Source organism: Nannobrachium achirus, assembly GCF_963921795.1.
Source record: "Nannobrachium achirus genome assembly, chromosome: 22".
Classification (NCBI taxonomy): domain Eukaryota; kingdom Metazoa; phylum Chordata; class Actinopteri; order Myctophiformes; family Myctophidae; genus Nannobrachium; species Nannobrachium achirus.
The window spans coordinates 13,080,796-13,108,794 of record NC_137829.1 but is presented as its reverse complement, the minus strand read 5'-3'; the positions used below and the strand labels follow the sequence as shown (position 1 = coordinate 13,108,794).

At 40.3% G+C, this 27,999-nt stretch overlaps 1 protein-coding gene across 1 annotated transcript; it reads left to right on the top strand.

Moving 5' to 3' along the window:
* Positions 1-138: 138 nt before the first annotated feature.
* slc15a2 (solute carrier family 15 member 2) lies at positions 139-26,156 on the top strand (the record flags this gene model as incomplete). The annotated part of the gene is made up of 20 exons (XM_080753588.1): positions 139-248; positions 1,682-1,769; positions 4,097-4,238; positions 4,920-5,012; positions 5,440-5,539; positions 5,908-5,998; positions 7,586-7,663; positions 10,421-10,503; positions 11,062-11,145; positions 11,484-11,573; positions 14,536-14,580; positions 15,191-15,226; positions 15,621-15,709; positions 16,944-17,025; positions 19,250-19,375; positions 20,852-20,943; positions 21,690-21,792; positions 21,915-22,046; positions 23,271-23,375; positions 25,947-26,156. The coding sequence occupies exons 1-20, from the start codon at positions 240-242 to the stop codon at positions 26,154-26,156; spliced, it is 1,878 nt and encodes a 625-aa protein (XP_080609714.1). The 5' UTR covers positions 139-239.
* Between the last annotated feature and the right edge of the window lie 1,843 nt (positions 26,157-27,999).

Sequence of the window (27,999 nt, the reverse complement as noted above, 5' to 3'; positions counted from 1 at the left end):
CTACTCTTACAGCGTGCGTGCGTAGATCTACGGTGAGACACGCCTGCTTTTTTCGAAAGAACAAAGTCATAGATCTCTGGTGCAATATTAACTTTAAGACACGCGTTTTCTTTTTATATAATATAAGTTTAGCATTCCTACCTTCAGAGTGACCAGAGTGGGACGGACTTGGATGCCGCGCAAGAGTTATCGATGCAGCAGTAACTTTAGACCTCAACTAACCAGAAAACTCTGCAGACATGGGGAAGGTAGGCTACAGTAAATATCCCACAGCATTTTTCATGTCAATTCTGATGATCACGTACTGGTTGGAGTCGGACTCGTTTGGGATGCGTTATTGTATCCTTTCTTTCTCCCCATCAGGACTGTTAGTCCTATAGGTCTACGTTAAAAGCAGCTGGATGCAAGCGAGCTGATCGAGAAAGATATTGTATTACCAGTGTTTGCAATTATCTCGCAGTTTTCATACAAGTATAGAAGCACCAACTTGTCAAAATTAAACGTAGCAAAACTATGCATTATTTCTAAGGTGCAAATTGGAGCATTATAAAAGTTGAGCCTCTATCCGTGAATCACGTGCATAAGTTAGTCTACGCTGCATTGGCAACTTGAGTGCAAGTTGTATGAATGCAACTTGTGCGACGTGTCACCTGCAAATATTAATAGCCTATCAGTTGAGATCCGACCGTGATATTTGTCAGAAACAGCTTTTAGGCCTAATATTCCTGATTATTTTGAGCATAGTGATTAAATAAATAGAAGATGCTGCACCTCTACATTCCTGTCATTTCAGTTAGGCAAGCATTATGATACATATGAATCCAGCTGGCTATGGCAAATTACCCCAAAGTATGAACTCTGGGTAGGGATGGGGGTGATAGAATAATGCTTGTTGTGATGCTGATCACAGAAATTAAAAATTGAATAAATTGTATCCAACTGTATCTTGAGGGCAGTTTTAAAGGATGGGGGGCATCATTGATGTGTTATAGAGAGTGCATTATGCTGTGTAGTGGCCAAAACTGAAAATGCCCTGTTTCCCTATCAGCTCATCATATCCAGAAGCAAAACAATGTGAGCAAATCAGAATAGCAGAATGTTGTGTTCTTTTTCTAGGACAATGTTACCCTATCTAGCGCTTGTCAGTAAAATACACAGAATACAGAGTCATGATGTTTGAGCAATGACTATTAGTCATGAAATGAATCAAAATTCAGCTCTTAAGATAAACCTTATCGAATTGGCAAACTTTCAACTAAATTACTTTGACATGTATTTCGCTATACGGGCACGTGTTTTCTTTTAACAATTTGTGGCAGAGGGGAAGAGATGACAAGATTTTATTTGTGGCATTGATACATTCATATCCTGTAGCTAAAACCTGGTTTTCAATTCCATATTCACTGCAAAGATATCAGTAGCCTATCATTGTTAAAAGTAACTTAATCTTTATTGAGGGTGATGGGAGGGGGGATAGGGGATGGGTTTTTCACTCTCATATTATTATATGTTGATATATGTATGTGATATATGCTACCTGAGATTATATAGCTCTGGGCTTATCTCTCTTTAACAACTGAATAAAAAGATTTGAAAAGAAAAGTAACTTAATCTTAAACACCCCCACTCTCTCTCTTTATCTCTCTCTCTCTCTGTCTGTCTTCATTATTTTCTTCAACAGAAACTATGTGGGACCAACTACCCGGTCAGCATCGCCTTCGTAGTGGTGAACGAGTTCTGTGAACGCTTCTCCTACTATGGCATGAAAGGTATTCACTCACAATGCAACACACACACATCTGCATTGATCAACCACGAGACAGCGTTCATGGCAGATAAGAGATATGATATAAGATGAGATATGATAAAGCCTTCATTCGTACAAGATATTGCAACATTCTCCCAGATCTCTGTAGCCATAAATCATGGCTGCTTAGACTTCCCTATCAGACTCACCTCACCGCTACTCACCAGTTAAGAGTGGGGTGGCTCAGAGTAGTTGACAGAGTACAGCAACTTGCAATGGGCCTGGTGTACAAGATACACTACACCACTATGATACCCAAGTACCTGTCAAAATACTTTATAAACATTAAGGATGTCCATAATTACAACACCAGAGGCAGCGCCACAGATCACTTTCAACCCAGAGTCAAAACCAACAAAGGGTCAAACTCTTTTTTCTGCTATACCACCAAAATGTGGAAAGCCTTACCGAAGGCCACAAAGGAGTGTGGATCACTAGCATCCTTTAAAATTGCCCTGAAAAACCACTTACAGGCAGCAGCCGTTCGCAACTGGTAAAAAAGAATCTAGCCCAACCCTACCCTCCCCTGCCCCTTCTTTGTATATACTGTTTGTTTTGACTTACTGTCTTCTATTTTGTTTTTCTTTACATATCTACTGCATAGTACTGTGTTCTATTTGTCTGTCATTCAATGTTATATGAGATACTTCAATGGTTTCCAGTGGAAATAAGCTTAGTCTTTTCATGGATCTCCTTTTAGTAGACCTTGTACCAGTGAACTGTACCGTCATGAAACTGTACCTTTTCCTATGCAAACTTCTAATAAAGTCTTCAATCAATCAATAACCCTTGTAGAGTACTTTTATTGTGAAGAAGTTTTCTCTCTTCAAGAGTTATAACGGCGAGAGGGGGAGGACGGTCGGTGAGGCCGCTTGGTCCTGTAACTGCTCGAAACATGCACAAATCCAAAATATAAGGTGCTTCCCTTCTTGGTCCAAGTGTTCGCAAACTCCTTGGGATTTGTCAGTCCATATTTTTCAATAAAGAAGTGTTTTACTCTAGCTTGTCTCGGAATTGCAATGCATTTCCTCGTTTCCCCTGTTTCCTTGTTTCTCGCTGTAGCACTCATTTGGGGAAAATGAGGAAATGCAGTGAGATTCCGAGAGTAAAAAATAGTTGAAAAATTTGGACTGACACATCCAGAGGAGGTTGAGAACACTTGGACCAAGATAAAACACATCTTTACACCGTTATAACGCTTGCCTTGTAGTGAGAAAACGTCTACTCTAAAAGGGTTATGATTTATGGCTAAGATCTCTGGAAGTGCCTCCTAAAAATGCCCCTTGACAAAGGGTTGTTGTCAGGGACGATGAATGAGACTGTGAAAGTGGTTTACAGGGTATTTAAGGTCAACGGGGGCAATAATCCGACAGAGACCACTTTAGAATCCGCCTCCTCTGATCACATGATCCTTCGTGTCCGACTTCCATTGTCACATGTACACACAGAAATGACACACAAACACTATAGAGGCAATATATTTTAATATTTTGTTTCCATGAAACGAGAGACTCCTGCACATCTACAAAAGCGACAGGTGCGTCGAGGAGAGACCAAACAAAGGTCTGGTAAACTGAACAAGAAAAAAACTCCACGCACACCGTCTTCAAATGCAAAAAAGGGGATTTAATAGGGAATCACAACGTTTCGGTTGTATTTAGACCTTCATCAGGCAATCTTTTATGTACGACCGAAACGTTGTGATTCCCTAATCCCCTTTTTTGCATTTGAAGACGGTGTGCGTAGAGTTTTTTCTTATTCAATATTTATTTTCCAAAACCTTGGAAACAAATTGGAACATAGGCATATACATTGAAGTATGCAAAACAAGGGCTGGGACTATATCAACATTTCATGACACGATTATAGTCACCAAAGAAATTGCCATTTACGATATTATCACGATAATCAAAATATGCCCAACATCCATTATCCTGCGCCGGAACATTTGCCAAAAAATAGCCGATCTACAAGCTCATAACGCATCGCAAAAAGAGATTTGATAGAGAGTGGGAAGACTGTATCAAGTACGTTATTTCCATGTCCGTTTTACCAATTAGGCCTATAGAGGGTTTAAATGGTACCAGATATGCAGCTTGGCAAATAAAAGGTAAATTGATCCCAGTGCACGACGGAGGATAATTTCACAATAAATTTAAATCTCCACGATATGATTATTGTGAGTGTTTTTTTTTTATCACGATAAATGATAATGACGATTATCGTCCACTAATTTCACCAGATGTAATTGAAATATTTCAGTAAGAATCATTTGTGTCCTCGAAATAGCGGTGCTGACGCTCTACTTTGTCAGCTACCTGCAATGGGACAAGGACCTCTCCACAGCTGTCTACCATGCCTTCTCCAGCCTCTGTTACTTCACACCTGTACTGGGGGCTATCATCGCAGACTCCTGGCTGGGCAAGTTCAAGTGAGTCATTCTCCTTTATCTGCTCTTCACGTATAGTCTACTCTATACCAGTGGTTCCCAGACTTTTTAACCTGTGACCCAAAAGAGAAATTAGACATTTACCGGGGACCAAAACTAGTGAAAATAGCCAATCTACAAGCTTGTAGATCGGCTATTTTCATTAATTTTTAAACATTTGTTTTGTAATTTATGGACTGTCTTAGGTTTATTTTATTTATTAAGGAAATTACTTTCAAAAGATCATGGAAATCTTAGCTGGTTGGGGGAATGTTTTTTGAAAATGTTTTGAAATAATAATTATTAAAAACTAAATAAAGGAAACCAAATAAGGGACCCATAAAAATGTGTCCGCGACCCACAACAGGGTCCTGACCCAGTGTTTGGGAACCAGTGGTCTATAGATCTCTGAATGTATGTTCTACAATGTAACCTTGCACTAATATCAGTCCTAAGTGATCACACGTACAGTGTTCTTGCGTGGTTAAGTTAAGTTATTTTTGTCGGGTTGTCACAGCACCCCTTGTCCTTGAATATGAACCTCATAGCAATAAAGTGATTCTGATGAACCTTCCGTGAACTGTTCTACGCAGTTCAAGAGAAATGATTCATCACTATAATGATACCAGCCAGTATCTTGTGTGATGAGTTTAACACGGAATGTAATCTCTGTTCTCTCAACAGGACTATCATTTACCTATCTATTGTCTATGTCATCGGCCATGTGGTCAAGTCTGTTGGGGCCATTCCCACTGTGGGAGACAAGACTGTGCACATGTAAGCACTTTGTTTTCCTCTTTGATTCCTTCTTTTGGAATGGACAGAAGTAGGGATGGGACGATATGAAAAAATAACTTTGACCAATTATAGAGGGTTTAAGTGGTACCGGATATGCAGCTCGGCAAATAAAAGGTGAATTTATCCCAGTGCATGACGGAGGGCGATATCACGATAAAATAAATCTCCACAATGCGATTATCGTGAGTCTTTTTTATCACTTCTAGTGCCACCATGAGGCCGATTCTTGCAGAACACATTTTTAGATCAACATGGATCTGTCCCATTTCCCATATTCCCTCCTGATTGGCTACCATTGCCTTCTAAAGTTTGTGTATGCGACCTGATGGTCGCTTATCTCCATATTAGGGAGTCTTACTGGTTAATATAAGTTCTGTTTCAAAGTGTTTGTTTGTGTGTGTCCCAGTGCACTGTCCATTTCAGGTCTGATTCTCATAGCTTTTGGCACAGGAGGGATCAAACCATGTGTGGCAGCATTTGGAGGGGACCAGTTTGATGAGCAACATGTAAGGCAACAATATTATTCTTTGATAATATGGTAAATAAGTGCAATATTGGCGGCAGGGACAGAGGGACTGCAGTACCCTTGTGGAATTATATTGTTCATGTCAAATTTAGTTTGTTGTTTGTTTGTTTGTCCTGATGTTGCTTTTATTGCTAGGTCTCTTTTGAACTAGGGTTTTATTAATCTCAGTGGCAGTAGCTAGCTAATTGAAGATGAATAGCTGTTATTCTGCAGTGTTTTAGATAGATACCGCAAGCTTTCATTAGTATGCCTCACACACACTATAAACAGCACTCAATAAAACTGAGAATAACTAAATATCTTCTGAGATTGTTGATCCTTTCGTTGTCCTTCTGCTCTTTCCCACAGGTGAATGAAAGGAGGAAGTTTTTCTCTATTTTCTACATGTCGATCAATGCTGGGAGTGTTTTATCAACTGTCATTACACCCATACTGAGAGGTCAGTATTGACACTGATTGGCCACACAGCATAGTTGGGATTTTTTCTTATGACTGTATTTGTATTGCACAGGGGTGTCACACCAATTTCTGGGCCCTGGGTACAAGGATTCACTGCGGGCCGCCCATGAATGTTCTTCATATGGGAACTGGGAATGCATTATTACGCATTATTTTGTGCTTTAACTATTGAAAAATAGCAGATCGGTGCCGCGCTGCGTTTAGAGCTTGTAGATCTGCTATTTGTTTTAAATCGTGAACATATGTGCAAATCTTTGAATATTTCAAATCCTTCTAAGGTTTTTTGAAAAACCTATGTTTCTATGTCAGTAATCTCTCGAGACAGCCTCAGAGAACGCTACGCTACTGAAAGGAAGAGAGACAGACCGATAGGTGTCGCACTTTCTTCTTTGACGATGGGTTCCCAGATTGCTATGTCAGTGATGCTCAAACTTTTTCATGTGAAGAACATGGTTCTGGAAGAGCATGGTTGCCGCGGCGTTGCCGGTTCGATTCCCGATCCGGACGACGTTTACCGCATGTCACTCCCCATCTCTCTCCCCATTTCCTGTCAGTCTACTGGACACCTCCCTTGGTCAAAAAAGGCAAAAGCCCCCCAAAAAAAGTAAAAAAAAGATTTGTATTTGCCAAAGATTTGCACACATTTTCACGACTTTTCAAAAATAGCAGATCTACAAGTTTGCGCTGTGAGCTTGTATATCTGTTATTTTTCAATAGCTAAAGTGTAAAATAATTAAGGCCCCACCACCTTGGGCCCTGGTAACTCAGTCCCACTCCCCCCCCCTCCCTTGTGACGCCCCTGGTATTGCACACATATTTAAGGTTGTAAGTTTGTTAAATTTAAGGGGTCTAACTAACAATGATGGTATCGTATTTATAAATAGTTCTTGAGGCAAATTTGTAGAGGGAAGATAAATTTGTGTCTGACAAGTTTTGCGTCATTCAGACTCACAGTGTACTGTAGGAGTAATGCCTTTTCAAAGTTTCATTGTGTGTCCCATAAAGATAAGAGCTAGTAAAATTATTGAGCAAAGAACTTTCTAATATCTGGCAGTGGCTGGTTGATAATACGTTTTCACTTTACTTGAGAAAAACAGAAAGTATTCTGTTTGGGTCTAGACTAGAGCATTTATGTTAGGGCCTACAGTGGAGTGGGAAAGCCCACAACACAAAATGATCAGCAAAACGAAATCTCATACGCCATCTTGTAATCATACATTGCACATGTTCAAATCAAAACCATTACCGCAATGCAGAACTTTAAACAGTGTGAAAAAGTGCATTATTTATGGATCAAGAATAGGATATATTTCTTGTTTTATAATTTATATATATTGGTATTATACCTTTTATGCTGTAAATTACATTTTTGGTTGGAAATAGTTCTGTCAGATATTGTCCCTTGTCATTTTGCTTGCCTGCTTTCAGTAACCACCTTTGAGGACCACAGTACCAACACTCGTTTAACTTTTCTGTGTTCTGAACAAATGCATTTTTTATTTAGTGTCTTTAAAGTGTATATTTATCACTAAAACCAGTCAATCAATGAAGCCTATGTTTGCGGCAGGTGATGTGAAGTGTTTTGGAGATGACTGCTACGCTCTGGCATTTGGAGTTCCTGCAGCTCTAATGGTCGTGGCATTAGGTGAGTGGTGGAATATTTAACCACATGCACCCTATAGCATCTCAATTCTGGGCATATGATAATATGACTATATCTACTGCATAGTACTGTGTTCTATTCGTCTGTCATTCAATGTTATATGAGATACTTTAATGGTTTCCTGTGGAAATAAGCTTAGTCTTTTCTTGGATCTCCTTTTAGTTGACCTTGGTACCAGTGAACTGTACCGTCATGAAACTGTACCTTTTTCTATGCAAACTTCTAATAAAGTCTTCAATCAATCAAAACATTCGGCGAAAATAGCAGATCTACAAGGTCACAACACGTCGCTATGATGTGTGAAAAATGTCAAAAGAGATTTGGTTTAAAAAAAAGGAGGGGATTAAATATAGACCACTGTGGGATGACCCCCTTCAATGAAGAATACAGGATTTACTGTATACCAGGGGTCAGCAACCTTTTTGAAATGAAGTGCTGTTTTTATTTTCTCGAAAGATAGTCAGTGTGCCATGTCAACATAAGTTTTAATATTTAGAGAAAAAGTAACGCACATCCTCCTGTCCTTGGTGCTGAGCTAAAAACTGACAGTGCAGTAGTACTAGAAACAAACAAGATAGCTCGCACTCACTTTCTCTGTAGCTCCAATTCTTTTATTTAGCAAACAGCAAAAAAATAAACGTTTCGACCCCTAAGGTCTTCTTCAGTATTGAAGAAGACCTTAGGGGTCGAAACATAAGTTTTAATGACACGCCATCAAAGATTCTGACTTATTTTGATTTGCAGGACATTGTTACAATGATCTCCGACTCCTTCCCCAGTCAGAGTTCAGAGTTTTAATTAATGTAAAAGTATGTGCGGGATGTAATTTGCTGTAAATTGGGTGACTTCATTTAATTGACCACGTTTAAAAAATATATTTGATTTTAAAATAAAAAGTGATCACCCTCCCCTGTGCCAAGGTTGGCACTCGTGCCTAAGGTTGTACAGGTTGCACAGGTTGTACAGGTTGCCTAAGGCTGTGTACAGTATGTGGAGTATGTACAGTATGTGGTTAATCCATTTAGGCCTGACATTATTTTATACTTTAGCTATTGAAAAATAGCAGATCTACAAGCACACAGCACGGCACTTGGTGAGCTTGTAGATCTGCTATTTCTTTTTAATCTAGTTTTTTTTTGCAAGTCTTTGAATATATCTTTTTAAAAGCGAACATTTGTAACTCAAACATTTGCTTCTGGGTGGTCCCTGGAATAACATATTTTGAGATAGTGGTCCGCGGCCAAATACATCGGGTCAAAAATATTCAAAGACAAATGTTTTTTCAAAAATAGCAGATTTACAAGCTCGCAGTGCGGCACTCGGTGCCATGATGTGAGCTTGTATATCTGCTATTTTTTAATAGTCAAGCATAAAATAATGGTTAGAGTGGTTAAAATCTAACGTGACACAGATTTTCGCTCAGGCCTAATTGCCTTTTAATCAGGAATAATTGAGTTATGATGTCCAAATGGCGCAGTACACAGACAAAAAATACATGCCATTGCCATCACATCTAATCTAAATGTGTGCAGAAAGTTCATGCTAGGTTAGTGAGTGAATTAGTAACCTATCCCTTCCTTGAACCACTATGCCATCTGCTCCAGTGGAGCTGGTCATTGGTCAGCATTTGTAGCCCATAGTCATGCTTGGATGCACACACGTGTGAATGTTTGTAACTGTTTACACCCATTCACACCTGGACAGTGTCTCGCTGTACACCAGTGTGCCTCGGCACACCGTTTGGAACCGCTGGTGTAAACACGGGTGTATGAGGCTGGTCGACTAGTAGTTGTTTTGACTGTCCTGCAGTTGCTTCCTGTTGATCGAGGCCACTCCACATCTGTGATGACAGCCAGTGATCTCCTTTCTGCTGACTGCATCTGATCCTTTAGGATTCATGGTTGGCTGACTCCACCAGGGCTTAACCCCCGTGCTATCAAAACAAACCATGTTTTTGAACTAGAAGGGCCGCGAGGATGACCCACAATGATGGCTGTCCACATGGCTTGAGGCCAATATAGCCTGACAAAAACATATTTCACCAAGTTAGCAGCCCATTAATAACAACCAACAGTAATTCAACGTTTTCCTCCTCTCAAACAATTGAGAGGAGAAAAGTTTTCTTTTCGTTATGTTCTCAGAAAACATAACCTTAAATGGTAACTATCTCTGTTAGAGTCATCTATCAACGCTGTGAAACCTTGGGAGAAACCTTGTACAGTATGTCCACATTTAATCTTTTTATGTTTTACTTTTTTCAAAAATGAATGCCCTACCTATTTTATATTTTGTAGTAGGATACGGTGGTAGATCTGCTATTTTTGAAAAAAATAATTTCAGTTTTGTGATGATGATGTACAAAGTAGGTTGCCAGGGTGAAAGTGGCGTCTGTGGCGTCTGTGGGTTTTATAAATATTTAACCAAAGAAAAGTCTTAACAAAAGCCTGTGACTAAATAATAACTACTCTGAATCCATTTCGGACACAGGTTCTTCTTTGTTTTACATTTCCTGAGAGAAAACAACGGTTTTGAACTTACAAGGTTTGGCAGACTGGTGTGTTTCTGGGGAGGCATTAAGCGAAGTTAGAATCATGCTAGTGGGACATCCTGATACCGTCTATCATAAATTCATAGTGTTGGGAGCACGGCCATAGTGTGAGTAACAGTCAAACCATCTGCAACATCAATTGTTATGGTTACTCCCACATGTCTGTTCCAACTCTTCTGCTTCTGGTGCAGTTGTGTTCATCGCTGGCAGTGGGCTGTACAAAAAGAGTCCTCCTCAGGGAAACGTCATGCTGGATGTCTGCAAGTGTATTGGGGTGAGTCATCTCTCTCGCATCAGTCACTTTGTATTGGAGGAACGTAACGACTCCCCTGCAACCTTCAAACTAGGCCAAGTTTGGTATTCCTCAAGGAAGGGCCCGGCACTCACTTTGATAGATGGAGGTGATGACTGGAGAACGTGCAACAAATCACTCTGCTGTTACAATTCCATCCTAGTCTTCATCGGAGTCAGAGGGCTGTATTTTGATTCTTTAAGTACCAGCTCTTATGCCTTAATTTAAAGGCCTGTCCATACTGTCTCCGGCCACCGAACTTTTGGTTGGAGAGTTCCGACTTTCCGACATGCAGCTTTCCGAACTCTAATTCGGGGTAATGCTTTTCAGAAGATTTGAGTGACGCCATTTTGTAGTTGAACCGGACCTTTCCGACAAAATGTTTGGTGGTCGGGGACAGTATGGACAGGTCTTTAAGTTAAGGCATAAGAGCTGGTACTTAAGACTATCAAAATAGAGCCCAGAGTGTGCTACTGAAATAATGCATGAATTGATCTGTGAGCTTTATGTATTTATTTTCTCTTGGTTTGTGGTTTACAGTTTGCCATTAGAAACCGCTGGAAGAAATCAAAGTACGACCCACAGAGAAAACACTGGTTGGACTGGGCTGAGGACAAATACTCGGTAAGGTGTCCACTATCCTGCACTTGAAAGAAAAGGGCTTATTGGTGTCATTTTGGCAGTAATGAGAATGGAATTTGTGAGTTAATGTGGGTGATTTGGTCAACAACGGTGGTGGACAAATACTCCAGTACTTGAACCAAAGTATAGATACTCCTGGTCAAATATTATGTGAAAGTGATAGTTGCAGGCACAGATATTTAAAAAAAACGTACTTATGTACATTGACATGCACTTCATTACTGTTCACCACTGATGTTCAATATACATAATGTTTATTGTAACTTTGTGTTGTGGTTATGTGAATAACCTATGCGGTCCAATCCTCTGTGTCTCAACAGAAGCGTCTGATCATGGAGATAAAGATGGTTCTGAGAGTTCTGCTCCTCTACATCCCTCTTCCTATGTTCTGGGCTCTCTTTGACCAACAGGTACACTACAATGACCTTAAGACTTGCTAACAGCAACGGGCAACATCAACCTATTTATATAATGACATACACCCACCAGTGTAGGGATGGGACGATATGAACATTTCATATCACGATTATTGTGACAAAAGAAATTGTGATTTACGTGATTTCCACAAGCTCACAACGCGTCGTAACGCCAACGCAGCACGTTGTGAGCTTGTAGAACGGCAATTTTTTGGCAAAGACATTTGATAGAGAGTGAAAAAAGAATGTATCAAGTATGTATATTATAAGTACCTTTTACCAACTATAGAGGGTTTAAGTGGTACCAGATAGGCAGCTCAGCAAATAAAAGGTGAATTGATCCCTGTGCATGACGGAGGACAATATCACGATAAAGTGATCATGATTTTTTTATCATGATTCTTTTATATGTTTCAGCTCAGGATGAACGACACCAATTAAGATTAACCATACCATTTATTGCAATGATATACCCAGTTATGCAATGATATTGCATCTTAGTTTGGCGATGGAGCTCTGCTGTGATAATCAAATGATCTGCTCGAACATGAGACATAATCTGATATATCACAATCCCCCAGAGCAGAGCATGATATACAGATTACATGCACATAACATTGAACCTTCAGTTGCATGATTTAAGAGATCACATCATAATCCATAGAACACAGAACAATCTGTAAACATAAACAATACATATAACATGAGAACTACATTTACAAGGAGGAGGACGGGGAGATGGATGGATTTTTTAACACATATAGCTGTACAACCAGTAGTAACAGCTAAACATCTAGAATGAACATAGAACAGGAAGTTGCTTAAATAGACTGCTTGAGATGCATTTTGGGTAAGTGGGCGTTTGATAATTAAGCTTGTAACCAATGAGAATGAACATGAGGTGACGGACTGATCTGTGGGAGTGTGAATGAATCAACTACTTAATGAAGAGGGGGTCGGGGGAGATAGCAACACCACATCCTGCCTTCCACAAATAAAAGAACTACAGCAGGCTCCATTAAATGATAATATCGCTTATCGTCCCATCCCTAGACTGGTGTCGCTAGCCGTAAATAGATCTGCTAAATCTGCTATTTTTGGCGAGCAACACTGTCGTACAACAGAATATAAATGAAGCATTATTAACTTGGATATTAGCGGCTTGTGGTGGGTTGTCTCATTTCATTAGGCCCACTTTTTTAGCTTGTTCGCTGTAAGCTGCTGTGTGTCAAACCTCCGAACCCTGCACTGCCCGATAATGTTCCTGCCCTTGAACTAGAGGCCTTCAGAGTCATTCAGAGTACAGTAGATCCGCAATTGCAACGAGGGTTAGGATTCCTTCTGGAGTGGATAGTAATTTGGGCTGCCAATTTCCTAAATATTCTAACTCTTCTTTGGGGTGGCACCCAAACAGAAACATCTGGGAACTTCCTCCTAGCCAAGTTTATTTGTAATCTAATATCAGCTTTTGTAGTAATTCCGGTACATCCCATAAGCCGGAGTCTCAGGAACCTTGCAATGGGCTAGTTCAGGGGTCTTCCAACATTTTCAGTTCAAGCCAAGGACCCCTTAGCTGAGAGGGAGATAAAGTAGGGACCCCCACGCTGCGCGAGGCGTTGAGAGCTTGTAGATCTGCTATTTTTGGCTAAAGTTCTCCTCAGAATAGGGATGCAAGGGTTCAAGTTGTTCATTTAAAATAATTATCCACACACAAAGATTTTTGCCGCCCCGCTGTAGTAACTCTGAGGACCCCCTAGGGTTCCCGGACCCCCTGTTGAACACCCGTTGGCTAGTTAGTAGTATAGATCCCATAAGCCGGGCCCATAAGACAGGCACGGACAGACATATATTGCATTGCCTGGAGAAATGATTGCTCTGTTTGTGTATATCATTTTTAAATGACATACTTGTCATTGCCTGATTTGTTGTGCATGTCACCGTGCACAAGAAATATGATGCTAATTGGCCTATTAGTATCCAAGATCAGTTAGCTGCAGACAGACACAGACGTGGACATGATCTCCTGGCAGAGATAATGAACTGGAGCCTTCTTACAGTCTTTTTAGGAAGTAGGGTGAAGAGAGGATTACCTGAGATTTAATGTTAAATCTGTCCTACTAATATTAGTTAGGATTCTGAAGGCATCCATGTTCTGACCTGCTCGCTGTGTTTCAAACAATAGATCAAAAATAGGAATGAATCTCCTGCCTCTGACCCAGCCGGTACACTTACTACTACAGTAGAAGTGGTCTTTATTCAGCTATGGACTGTTTCATTTTGTGAATTCCAGTGGTTGATGTCAGTGCAATTACCAAGTTTATTTACAAGACCGAGGCCCAGTTCTCATAAACTCTTCTAAATACCAATAATCAAAATGAAAGAACATCACAGCTCTCTTATCATTATCACCAAATACCAAGGGATCTAAAATTGTAGCCAATTAACCACTTTTAACCTGGCCTGATTGGTGTTCCTATTTTGTGCACGACTGCATGTCATAATAGGTGAAAATGTTCAAATATATTCAGCAAAAACAGCAGATGAACAATCTCACACTATGTTGCATTGTGACATGTTGTTAAGTTGTATATTGGCTATCTGTACACAACATCATTATGATTTAATCATTTTTATTATGAAAAACTCTACCGGCTCTCTGTCTATCTGTCTGTCCATCACGCCCTACTCTTATCTTTGGCACTCTTGCCCCTATCCATGCCAAACTTTGCACACACACTCCTTGGCTGGCAAACCACAACCTCGCCCCTGATTTCTCACATGCCCCTCTTCTAGCACCACCATGAAGTTACATGTGACCTGACGGTCGCTTATCTCCCGATTAGGGAGTCTTACTTGTGCTGTATATATCAGATTAAGGAATCAAAGAATCCTGCTAGGTTCTATCAGTATAGAAAACAGTGAATATGCTAATAATAGCAATCATTCTTTGTCACAGGGCTCCCGTTGGACACTCCAAGCTACCAGGATGAATATGGCCCTTGTAAGCTTTGTTTTTATATGTTCTTGTCCTATACGTACGCTATGATAAACGATGATTTATTGTGTATTTTATTGTGTATTCATATCAGTTTATAACATTGAAACTAGGAATGACAGATCGGCAGATGATAGCATAAATATGCAATATCAGGAAATATCTGTGCTGGTTTTTATGCATGCTATTTTACAGACTTCAAAAAACTCTACAGCAGAATAATCTACTGTCTGTTGTGCATCTGTAAGGTCGGAATTAGATATTATATTTATATTATAGCACTTTGATTTCATTAGATATGTGATACGGTTTACGTTTGGTGAAAAAAGCCTGCATACCGTATATTGGTATCAGTTGATCTCAGAATCGGAAATTAAGAGTAGGACAATATCAGAATATCGGATATCCCTGATTGAAACGTATCTGATGATTACCCAGCATTTCCTGCTCTTCCCATGTTATGATGATGTTGCAAGTGGTCATTTCATTTCATTCTATGTAATTGTGTTGGTTGTGGCCTTAATAAGCTTTCCTTGTTCTAGTCAGGTTTTTGTTGATACAAACCCCAAATGTGTCTGAAATCTAAATCAAACTTTCCCTTTTCCTTTTCTGACAGGGAAGTTCTTTTATCCTGAAGCCTGACCAAATGCAGGTATTATTACCACACTCTTAGGTGTAGCTGCCTTCCAGAATTGATGACGGGTTCAAAGGCACACACACACACACACACACACACACACACACACACACACACACACACACACACACACACACACACACACACACACACACACACACACACACACACACACACAGAGGTAAAGCTCAAGTGAATCATCCTTTATAAGTACTGTATTGACTAATCTTTTACATCATCTGTGGTGTCAGCTGTCCACCCTGCAATCTTCTTCGCAGGTGATATTGGCCAAGGATGTTTGTAATTATCTCTACGAATGTGCAGCTGAAATCTTTATGATTTTATGATATTCTGTGTGACATTTTATAGAGTCGTTTAAGGGCTTGTTTTTCTCCCTCCCTTGTTCTAGATGCTCAATGCTCTGCTCATTCTTCTGTTTGTCCCCATCTTTGATATGATCATCTACCCACTCATTGGCCTCTGCAGGATCAACCTCACGTGAGTGGATACCTATTAAACATACATTTAACAGGCCTCTTTTACTGGTGAAACATGGCCCTGGCCCCCTCTCATCTCCTTTATATATCTGTGAACACACCTTTACAGTTAAGTGAGCAGCATACACGGAAACGACAACGTTCTGCGATTTCTAATAACTTACTACACTTTCTCCACCTGTCCTTGGCGAGGGTGTGAATTCACTAATTTTCAACCTTGTCTTCATGTAATTGGTCCTTACTAATGGCACCGTTTCTGTCTGTTCGCTCTGTGTCTCAGATGTGAAACAACGGCCTTTCTCTTCTTGAAGTAGAAGGTGTTGTATATGCATCAATTAAAATCCATTAGACGAAACCGATGATGTCATTTTAGTAAGGTTGCTGAACATTCTACAGCCCACTAAGAGATGCAGAGCAGGTACTGTAAAACAGTGGTTCTCAACCTTTTCAGGCCACAACCCCCAAAACAGTCATATTTTTTGTATAACACGGTTCTATTGTGAAAAAAAGCAGATCTGTGAGCATGTAGATCAGCTATTTTCACAATTTCTATCTCTAATATTTGATTAATTTGACATTTTAGAGGTATTAAAAAGTCCTTAAATTGACACTTTAGAAATGTGCAGATACCCTCTATACACTTAAACGTTATGTTGGTTTGTTTACTGTTGAGTGAGAAAACAATGTTGCACATTAAGTTAATCATATGGGGACCCCCCAACCACTGCTGTAGACGGGGAGGACCAGTTAGGACAAGGTCGAAACGCTTCTTAACATATTCACAAGCTATAAGGACCAAGCATATTTGATCAATTGCCTCCCACTCTCAAATTGCTTGCGTGGTATAATGTAATAACACACACGCACGCACGCACGCACGCACGCACACACACACACACACACACACACACACACACACACACACACACAAACACGCATTTGCAAGCACGCGTACATGCCGATTACACATAGCTCTTAAGTCATAAAGGACACATTTGCAACAGATGTTATTGCTCTCAGCCTAGTCTTCTTATCAGGCAATGTGAATGAAATCATTGGGAGAATGAGAATGTGACTTCACCTATCTGTGACTTCACCTATCTGATGCATAGTAGTGACAGAGCACCACATCCAGAGAAGATGCTATTTTAGATTAAACAGTGTTTGACCCCTATTGATATTGAGTGTACTTGTGTGAGTGCCTTGCTTTGGCTCACTATTCCCTTTGCCTTTAGACCCCTAAAGAAGATGGCTTGTGGTATGATATTTGCAGCGTTGGCCTTTGGAGCAGCTGCTATGGTGGAGTGGACTGTTGTGGTATGTATGGATAAAAGACATTTTAAATATACATACAGTATATATACCAGTAAGACGCCCTAAGGGTGAGAAGCCACCTCGCGCTGAAACAACAGAGACTGACACAATATGTCCATATATGGGCATTCCCAGATATGGGATTTTTATTTCTTTTATTTTTATCAGGGATCTCCATATATGGGCATAAAAGGGACAAGGACGGAATTCATTTTTCAAGTGTGACTCGCGTCGCGGTTGGTTGTTTAACACATCGGACGCCCACGTGGTTTTGACGTCTTAATTTGCTGGTGCCCATGGCAACGCGTCATTTTACCTACCGGCGAGAGTACTGGCGAGAAAAGTAATCCGAGTAAATGTAATCCGAGTATGTCCTGTTTATTTCGCGAAAATCTTTTCTTTCAGTCAGGACCGTTTTTTATCATTTCTAAGCCACAGTGTTTGTGTTACGGCATGTAGAAGAGGCTGCCGTTTTGAGAAAAAAATGAAAAAAGGAAGAGAATCCGGAGAAAACAGCATTTTTGTGCAGCCGCTAAACAGGAAGTCAACGAGACACACAGCACGTCCGGGTGACGTAATTGCGCGCTGCATTTTGGGAAATGGAGTTTGTTTCATCACCGCGGTAGCCAAGTGCAGTAGCTACAGTACAGTATAGTTTACTGTACAACGCTTCAAACGCGTCGTTTGGCCTCCAGCGACATCAAAGAAATTGACTTGTAGACACCACGTGGGCATCCGATGTGTTAAGTTGGCCACAATGTGGCCTTATTTTCCCAAATATGGAGATGACTGACTGTCATAGACCACATGAGACTGACACAATATGTCCATATATGGGGCCGAGGCGTGACGCACGCACACATTCACGCACGCACGTGTTTCAAAGCCTTTCTTTGCACTGGGTGAGGGGAGTGAGAAAAGCAACGAGAGTGGCAACTTCTTCTTTCGTGTATCATCGTCCTTGATGATTGGTTGACGACATTTTATTTCACAAGATTTCTTGTTACTTAGGGGAGGCCATGGGGCTGGCTGTCGCAGAGTGGCAACTGATATCAGATTACTGTTATTAGCCCTATATGGCAACATTAGCCCACCAATCAGCGCAAGTTAAACTGGCACTTAACAGGCACTGACCTCGGGCCCAGAAGCATCAGCTTCTATGGATACCCTTGGGCAATGACAAACGCCTATGTGATAATGTGATATATAAATATATGTATGCAGTCAGTGATATATTATACTGTATCACTTGATCACATGTCCAGGCTTTATTTTCCCTGGGTTTGGGGGTGATAAATGGGACATTTCTGATACTGATAAGCTTTGTGACGTACTTTACTAGTTACTTACTAGTTTTTATTTTAAAAGTATCTAGTTACGTTAACCCTCAAAATTCATCTATTGTAGCTAGGAGTATTTTTCCAATACCTGTACCTGTATATCGTCGTTGTCGGATGGAAACCTCGTATCTCCAAGGTTCAAATGTGTACGTTCTTTTGCAAAGTAAAGCCCTGCTTCATCAAACAAGGCCGTCGCACAAAAGTAGTGAAAACAGCAGATCTACAAGCACACAACGCCTCGCGGTGCGAGGCGTTGTGTGGTTGTAGATCGACTGTTTTCACTAGTTTAAATCATTTTTAAAATGATAAATGCAAAACGAACGGTTTTGGACATACAAGGTTTTCACCCGACAACGACGATATCTTTGATACGATACTGAAGAAGGTACGAATTGAGCAGGCGATCGTCCCCTCCACCACATCTGAATGACAACACGGTGAGGGAGGGACGGCGTCCCGCTGTCTGCAGCTGCAGCGAGCAGATGGGGAGGTCACAGACGGGGCTCGCGTGAGAGTACAAGTCGGATCCTCTGATTGTTGTCGGGCATTTTCACATAAAATAACAAGTAATGCCACCATTTAAATGACAGTAATTGTAACGGCATTACCGACTTGGAAAAAGTAACTAGTTATTTAGTGCAAAAACAAATTTGAAAAAATATATAATTCAATAATGTTGATTTACAGGATCACAATACATTGTGAGCTTGTAGATCTGTAACAAAATAGGGCTCAAGTGGTTAATAAAAAAGGGGTATCTGATAAACTAATTGATGCCTGGCATTCCCTCTGGTCATAATGTATTGTATGATATTAGATTAAAGTAAAAACATACCCATGCCCAATCACAAGCTTATGCTGTGCTCTCCTCCATTCCTGTCTTCCAGAAATCAGTGGTGGAGCCTGCGCCTCAGGGGGAGTGTCTCCTGCAGGTCTTTAACCTTGCAGAGAGGGATGTCACTCTAAGGATCCCGGACAGCGACCTTTTTACACAGCCAATCAAATACCTTGAGGTAATAAGAGGAGAATGGGAAAACTAGTCCTTTGCACTATACAGGCATGGCCAAAGGAACAGTTAACACCACTGAACATACTTTGTCCAACCACATGAACCCCAGTGGCCCTATTCTGGGCTTGTCATAATAGGTGAATATTCTGTGAAAATAGCCGATCTACAAGCTCACAGCGCATCGCAAGCTTGAAGATTGTTGGGAAAAGAGGGGAAAGAGTAGGGGACAGCAAGCATAGACCCTTGGCGGACACCAGTCAGAGTATATAGGGTATATAAAGTGGTTAAAAACATTCCACATTTTCCTTTTTTTATTTTATTTGACATAAACCTGGATAATGTCAGGGTTCATCTCTTTTGTTGTTTTTATGTAGTGTTTTTTTATATCTTCACAATCACAAATCAAGATTGCGTGTGTTTACCAACTTGTAACTATTGGCTACCAGTTGGTAAACATCGTTTTAAATGAAGTTAACCTTGAATTCCCACAACTGTTATAGAGATTATATTGTCAACCTGCAACCTAATTGAATGCATTCGGTGGGTTTATCACAAGCTCACAGCTATTGTTTTCATTTGCAGGAGGAACTGTCTTAATTCATATGACCGTTGTTCCGCAACCATACTGTAGCTGATCATTAACCGTGGCCTCTCTTATGTCTGCTAGGACCCTCCTGAATATGTAAGGCTTCGATTAGGGGAACCGATTAAGGAAGTGAAAATGGAGGTCACCTTCGTCGGTGGTGAAATGTCTGAGTGTACTCAGAACTTCACAGCGCAGGAGGCCCACACCCTCATCTTATATCCTGGAGACACTGGAGTCTTGTGTAAACTTGTGAGTTTAACTTTCCTATGTACAGAGATAATCTGACACACTAAATAATACACACAACACTTATTCTTTTGTCAAAATTGCATAATCATTGAGTTTATTGCATTTTTATTGACATCATTCTTAATTGACAATGCAGGTGAAAGACTATACGAAGAAAAGTTCCAATGGGGACCCTTTTTTGAGGTATAATGTCATTTTTAGAGTTTATTTTGAGAGTAAGAGCAAGGTTCAAGGTTGTACTTTATTGTTACGTCATTTGTACAGGTACATAAGAGTAAAACTTATTTTTGTTCGGCTTCCTTCAGACAATGCAGTGATATAGGTATATAAAATAACAGCAAAACAACAAAAACAACACATCTAAAGATAAAATAATAAGTAATAATTAGTAATAATGACGTAGGAAGGAAAGAGAGTGCAAAAGGCAAAGAGCAAGAGCAAAGAGAATGAAAAAAGCATCCTCAGCTGTACATGTGCATAAAGTTCAGTACAGTATATTGTATACACCGGTGGCATTATTTTCCCGTAGTAGCTACTGTGCTCTTGAATGACACATATAGGCAAATAGCCTAAATGTTTGCAGTTATTATGTTTGGCCACTGATCAGTAACAACTGTTGTCTTAAACAGGTTCATCAACACACAGCCCAGGGCAGTAAGCCTAACTGTTGGAGTGGAGCAGTTCATCGTGGATGCTAACTATAGTGTCTCTCCTAACAAGACTGTGACTAGGAGCACGTAAGTAGGACTGGAGTAGTTTGTATGCACGGCACTCTGTGTGGCTGAGGGAACTGTAATCAGACATTAGTGAATGCAAAATAATTGCATTTTGCAATCATCTTTTTAAATCTTTATTTTATATTCCGTAAGAGCACACTCTTACCTGGGAGCCAGAGGTTCCGATAGCAAACACACAGCAAATATCCATAGTATTCATTTAACTCTGAAAGTATCAAATGTGGTGTTGTGTCAATGTTTAGACTATTAGAATTAAAGAAACACTCAATTTACTGTGTAGTTTTTGTTCATAGGCATTGACCAAAGGCACCTCAGTGGACCCAAGTCATTCAGACTCAACTTGACAAGATCACAAAGAATTTCCTTTATCAGAAAAGTTTCATGTTGAATATATTAACTGTTTTCAAACATTTTAAATGAACTGATAATAAGCACATTTTCACAAGTCATGAATACTTAGTGTGAAATGAATGTATAACAATCTTTTGTAAAAAGAAATGCACTTGATGTGACCTGATTACTACTTGAAACCTCACTATTGACTTCACTTTTGAGTTAATCTTGAACTAGAACTTAACTTGGGACAAACTTACACCCACCAATTTTCCCACAATAACATTTGATTTGATTATTGGTAGAGACGTGATTGTTAGATGCTATAGTTGTGTTTTTCGTCATTAGATACATACGGATACCACTCAAAAAATGTATTCAGTTGTTCATCATTGTTGCCTCTGGTACTGTAGGTATCCTGATGTATCCAGATGTCTAATGGAAACGAACATTTGCGACTCTGTTGACATCGGCCTGCTAGACTTTGGAGCCTCTTACTCCGTCATTCTGTTGGAGGTAGGATTCTGATTGTGGAGATGTTCAAAGATTATTTGATCAGACCCATTATCTCCCTGTCGACGGCATGGTCAATAAAAAAAGAATACCTTGTGTATTATTATGGCCATCTTTGCTTCCAGAACTCTATCCACAAGATGGAGGATGTGAAGGCTAACAGCGTGAACATTGGATGGCAGATTCCCCAGTATGTCCTGATGACAGCCGGCGAGGTCATGTTCTCCATCACAGGCCTGGAATTCTCCTACTCACAGGTTAGCCCTAATACACACTAGCTTCTGGGTGCGTTTATATGCACATTCAGAATGGCATTCAGAATGAACTTATTCCGAATAGAGCTTCATATCCAAACGTTTACATGGGACCTGAATACAAGTATCCCTCATTCCACTGTCGTTTACATGACCAAAGGATTCATTCGGAATAGAACTTTGGGCATGCGCAAAGTAGGCCTACTTCAGGTCGGAGAGGGGGGGGGGGGACAGTTCAGACAGCAGTTCATTCCGAATGGAGCGTTTATATGACAAATGTATCCCGATTGAACCGGCATAAACCACCTCTTCAGACCAGAATGAAAATTCATTCGGGTCAGACCGGAATGGCCATTCCTAAACGTTTATATGAGCATTTCTATTCTGAATGAGCAGTCATTCAGAATATAAGTGGAATACATCTGTGTATATAAACGCACCCACTGGCACTGCATGAATGGATGGGGGGGGCATTTTCTTAACCATCTAAACCCTATAGAATACTGTAGCAGATCTACAGGCTCACAATGCACCGCGATGTTTGAAGAAATAAAGAGGCCCGAGTTAATGTGGTTAACATACATTTTAATTAAATTGTTCAAATGCGATATTATCAAAACATATAATCGGTCTACATTTTCCAAAAGGAGATGCATGAAATTCAGTCTCACCAGAATCAGGGATGAAACTCAACACCTACCAATGATAAATGAATGACCGTGGGGCTGGGGGATATCAAAATCCGATGGCTGGATACCTGTCAACCCTGTCCAGGATACATGTATGCAGGGATATAGCCTGATTTGTTACGTTCGTCTTTTTCTCACTTCACTTTTCAGTCTGATCAGATCCATTTGACTGATGTTTCCATTATGTAGGCAAGTCAGGAAGTGACTCGACTTTTACATTGGACAACAGACCGTGGGCACAGAGAACGGGAGGCTTTCCAGACTGTAAAGCGGAGTGAGAAAAACAAAACAAGTACGGACGTAGCAAGCAGGCTGGCTCCCAGGCTAGGATGCCTCTCAGTACGGCAAATGTAGTGTGTAAGATAAACAAACCATAATAATAACGGCAGGGTTTTACAAGAGGATCTTGTGTCAATGGAACCACCATTCAGATCTGGGCTGTATGCTGGTCTTTGCGGTCTTTGTTCTACAAATGCACGATGAGAATAAATAAAAGCTGTCTCCTAATGACCCTGACTTTGTCTCCACTGGCCTTTAGGCTCCTGCTAACATGAAGTCAGTCCTGCAGGCTGGCTGGCTGCTCACTGTTGCCTTTGGGAACATCATAGTGCTCATCGTGGCAGAAGGGGCAGGGCTGGATCAGGTATGACATCACAGAACAATGTGGCAGACGTGATCATGATTCTTACACCTGGATTTGGCATTAAAGGAGAATTCCGGACTACGGTTTTCTGAGTCCACCGCAGTTCCGAGCGTGCGCGGTAGGTCTAGCGGTAAATCACTTATTTTGACTGCTTAAAAATTCATTCAATCTTTTTAAGACATCAGTCTTTCAGAATGTCACATAACTCTCCACGGTGTTTTGTCCCAAATGGGCTGCCGTAGTAGGCGATTTACCGTTAAACCCAACACGCATGCTCTCAGCTGCTGTGGGCTCGGAATGGAGCTTTTTCTTTTTACTAATGAGCATGGGGAGACTCCTGTTACTGAACAAACACTCTATAGCAATGATTACTATAAGAATATAGAGCTATTTAACACAACATATAAGTAAATTCCTCTTCCTTTGCTACAAGGTCTGTCATAGTTTTTTTAAATCCTTCATTAGTCCACCAGAGGGCAACTTTATACCAACCTGCAGCACCTTCACAGGCTAATGTGTCAGTCCATGTCGTGTCACATTTAGTATTTTGATTATAATGTGTACATATCTATCCGATTCCTAAATATTCATAATATATTAAATAATATATATTTTTAAAGTATTTATTTGAATGATTTTGTTGACTCATAAAGTGTCAGTTTCATTGTTCCACTGGCACAATACCTACACATGGAAGTCCACACCTATGAAACTCCTTGCAACTTGCAACCATTATCCCCAATGGCAGTTGCAAGGAGTTGCATTGGTGTGGAATGGTCTTAAATCTGTTTTGTTGCAAGGAGTTGCGACTACCGTAGTTGCTTTGGTGGCTTGGTGCGGTCTGGTCTTACCTTTCTCATGACATCAACTAATACTTGTTCACCTTGACACTACAGTACCTTGACAAACAGAAAACAAGTTTAGCTCATCCATTGTGGAGCAACTTGAAAACCCAGACAAAAACAAAACATTCATATCGTCCACCGTCAGGTGTGTTGGTTTGAATATAAACCCCAACAAATGAGTGGGGCATTGTGAATTACGCCTGGCAGCATATCAGTGGAACAGGTTAACTGTTTATTAAGATACTGCTATTTTTCAACCACAACTAATGAGCCAAGTCATCAGTAGAATGGGTTTGGGAGCAGACATCATGAGACAAATGACATAGTAACACATAATTATTGATGGGAAAATGAATTGCAACAACTACGCAGTGATAGTGAAGGATGGGAACTTGGAAAGACGCTTAAGGACAAACCACAAATCATTTGACTAGTCACTAGACATTTCCCGCAGACAGAGAACTGAGAAAAAGAAATAAGGAAGTGAAATCCCAGCCATACTGCATGTATTTGTGAACCATACATGGATCTGGATAGAGATGTCATCAGTATTCTGTGTATTTATCCGTCTCATCAGCATGAACTGCACAGTGATGGTGAAGAAAAAGACACTTGCGGACAAACCACAAATAATTTGACTAGACATTTCCAGCCGACAGAGAACTGAGAAAAAAGAAATGAACTAAGCAACTGAAATTTCAATGATTTGAATCAGCAGTCTATAATAATATGAAAAGGCGGTGGCTAAATCGATCTCATACCCACAATGAGACCGAGACTGTTGGGGCCCACAGCAGATTTATTTTATTATGTATATAATAGGGCTGGGACTTTAACTGATTAATTTCGATTAATTAATTACAGAAAATTAACGCGATGAAAAAAATTAACATGTTTTAATCGCGCTTAGTTTTTGCACTATAGAACATTTCTCACTGAATGAGTTTCAGGCATACCGATCATACCGGTGCACCAACCAACAGTCAACAAACCCCAGTGCACGCAATACGAGAAGCTGCCGATTAGACCGCTTATTTGCCCGGCCCAATGGATGGAAGATTTTGATTAAAAAAGAAAAAAATAACTCACATGTATACCAAAATGCGTTTTAATTGAAATAAAATTGCTTCTCAGGTCAAATATCTAAATGCAATATTATAAAATCACACCCGTGTGAACTGAGCGGTGGTCGCGGAGGCTGCGCATCATCCATCCGTGTGTGTGTGTGTGTGTGTGTGTGTGTGTGTGTCTGGCCTGGCCTGAACAACAGCGCCCCTCCCTTAACATGTGTGGTCACAAAGGTACTGTAGGCTACATACAGACACGCACACACACACACACACACACACACGGACGCATACACACACGGCCACGTATAGGAGACGGTGTAACCACCGCTCAAAAAAAAGGTGTCCCAGCCCTAGTGTGTGTTTTATATATTTGTGTAGCACAATGTCCATCACAAGCTGGCATGGTGATGACCCCTGCAGGTGACGAATAACACAAGTCTCAGTTCAATAAGCAGTATAATGTGAATAATACAGTAATTTCTCATTTGGGAAAATAGACGTGTTATTTAAGAACGAAGTTACAACTAATAATATAAATTATGTGTTCAGTGTTTCTATTCAGTTTTCAATTCTTTCTGTTCTGTCTGAGTAGACCGTGTCATGTGTCATACTGTACTATGAGAACCTTTACACTGTCATGTCTCTGGTTGTCACAGTGGGTGGAGTTCCTGTTGTTTGCCCTTCTCTTGGTGGCCGTGTGCATCATCTTCTCCATCATGGCCTACTTCTACACCTACGTCGACCCCGATGAGCTCTTCAAGGACAACATGGAGCTAACGGTGAAGGAGGACGACGAGGACTTCCCCACGAAAAAACAAACGGACGAGGTACATCTGAATAGAATAGAAAGCAGCACCAAAATGTAACCACATCCCATCCCACCCCGTGGTTCTGCTTTTAATTGTTCACGAGTGACACGAACACTGTTGTTTACTATAGGTAGCCATTTTGGAAATGTACTCTGTTTTAAAAAAAATTTTGTTTTGTTTTTAAATGATTTTTTTGTGTGTGTGAATTTTAACATAAGGCAGTTTGATATTTCTCATATAAGTGTTTTGCCTGTGAGACCTTTAAGCCTGAGTTTTGCCTAAGTTATGCTCCGTTGCACGACCATCTGCGACATGTTGAGCTTGAAGGTCTGCTATTTTCAGCACACGAAGCCTGAGTAGAGTACAACCAGGTGGCAAGGAAAGCTCTGCTGCATTTGAAGCCCATTAAGTGAATCTTTTAAGGGTGCAGTTCCTATTGCAGGCAGCTGCCGCTGTTTCACCTCCTGCTGGCTGCAGAAGCATTTTACACTCCATTCAAGGGAACAAGGTTTGGCCGGACTTGATTTTATTACCTTAGTAAACATTTTCATAAAAAAACGTTACGTTTTCAATCGCAAGTTTATAGTCCTTTTTCATTTATCATGATATGCGTTTAGGAAATTATGGTCCCATTAATTTTAAAATGAATGATAAAGTAGGGCATGCATCTAGGGCTTCTACTGGTTCTACCGAAGGAAGAACTGCCCTCGCTGCGGTTGCAGCCTACTTCATGATTTTTTTTCTACGCTGCTGAAATTATGAAGTAATAAGTTAAGCTACATGCTTTATAGATTGATCAATCGATAATAAAATCATTGCTCAACTGGTTCAGTTTACATTACGTGCCAATGGAACACACAATACTTGATAAAAAGGAAAAGTATAATTATTTACGTATTCTATAATTCTGGGAGACATTTTTGTACTGTTGAGGTAAGACCAGACCGCAGCCAATAGCAGTCGTCTCTGGTTTCTGTTCGGGAACGGAACTTCCAAGGTGGAGGATTTTAATTCGCCGAAAAAGTGACTTTAAAACGGGTCTGTAGAAACCAATTATGGGTCACGTAACGGTTTCCTTCCTCCATATTTTTTCTTTTTGTCCATATTTTTCTTTTTCTCTATAAGTAAAACACAGCTAGGCTTTACTAACACTGGTCAAAATAGTACTACGAATCCACAACTAGGGCATGTAGGAATAGGTACCGTATCTGTAGAATGACAGTAGAGTAATGTTCAGATGTAATGTATTATTGTACCAATTTTGTCCTTTACATTTTTGCTTATTTTCAGATTTTGCTTCAATATAGGCTTGGGCACTGGGCAGTATCTATTTTTTCATACTTTCCTGACATTTCCCTGGGGTAGCATATATCTGGTGTGACGGTAGTTGTGAAAAAACAAAACAAAACAGTGCTGCTGATGATGAGTAACTGTAGCATGTATGACATTGTCTTACATGCTGTGCTATGCTATTATGCATGTTATCTTAATATGCAATTAGCCTGCATAGACAAGTTACCAGGTTTACATATTTATGGCCCATAGAATGAAAATAAGCACCTTTCTCCCAGATACAGCATACCTTGCTTAACACCTGTTGGATATGACAGTGGGCTGAACTGAGATGATATGTGGGTGGGGGTGAAAGACTGGCAGTTGAATAAAACGTGGCTAATAAACTGCTTTTTGGCGGTTTATTTACATCTTTCTTTTCTATCAATATTGTTGATGGTGTCGAAAATCATACCTTGATACCGCCCAAGCCTACTTAATGTTTTTTTTTCTACGCTGCTGAAATTATGAAGTAATGATAAGTTAAGCTACATGCTTTATAGATTGATCAATCGATTATAAAATCATTGCTCAACTGGTTCAGTTTACATTACGTGCCAATGGAACC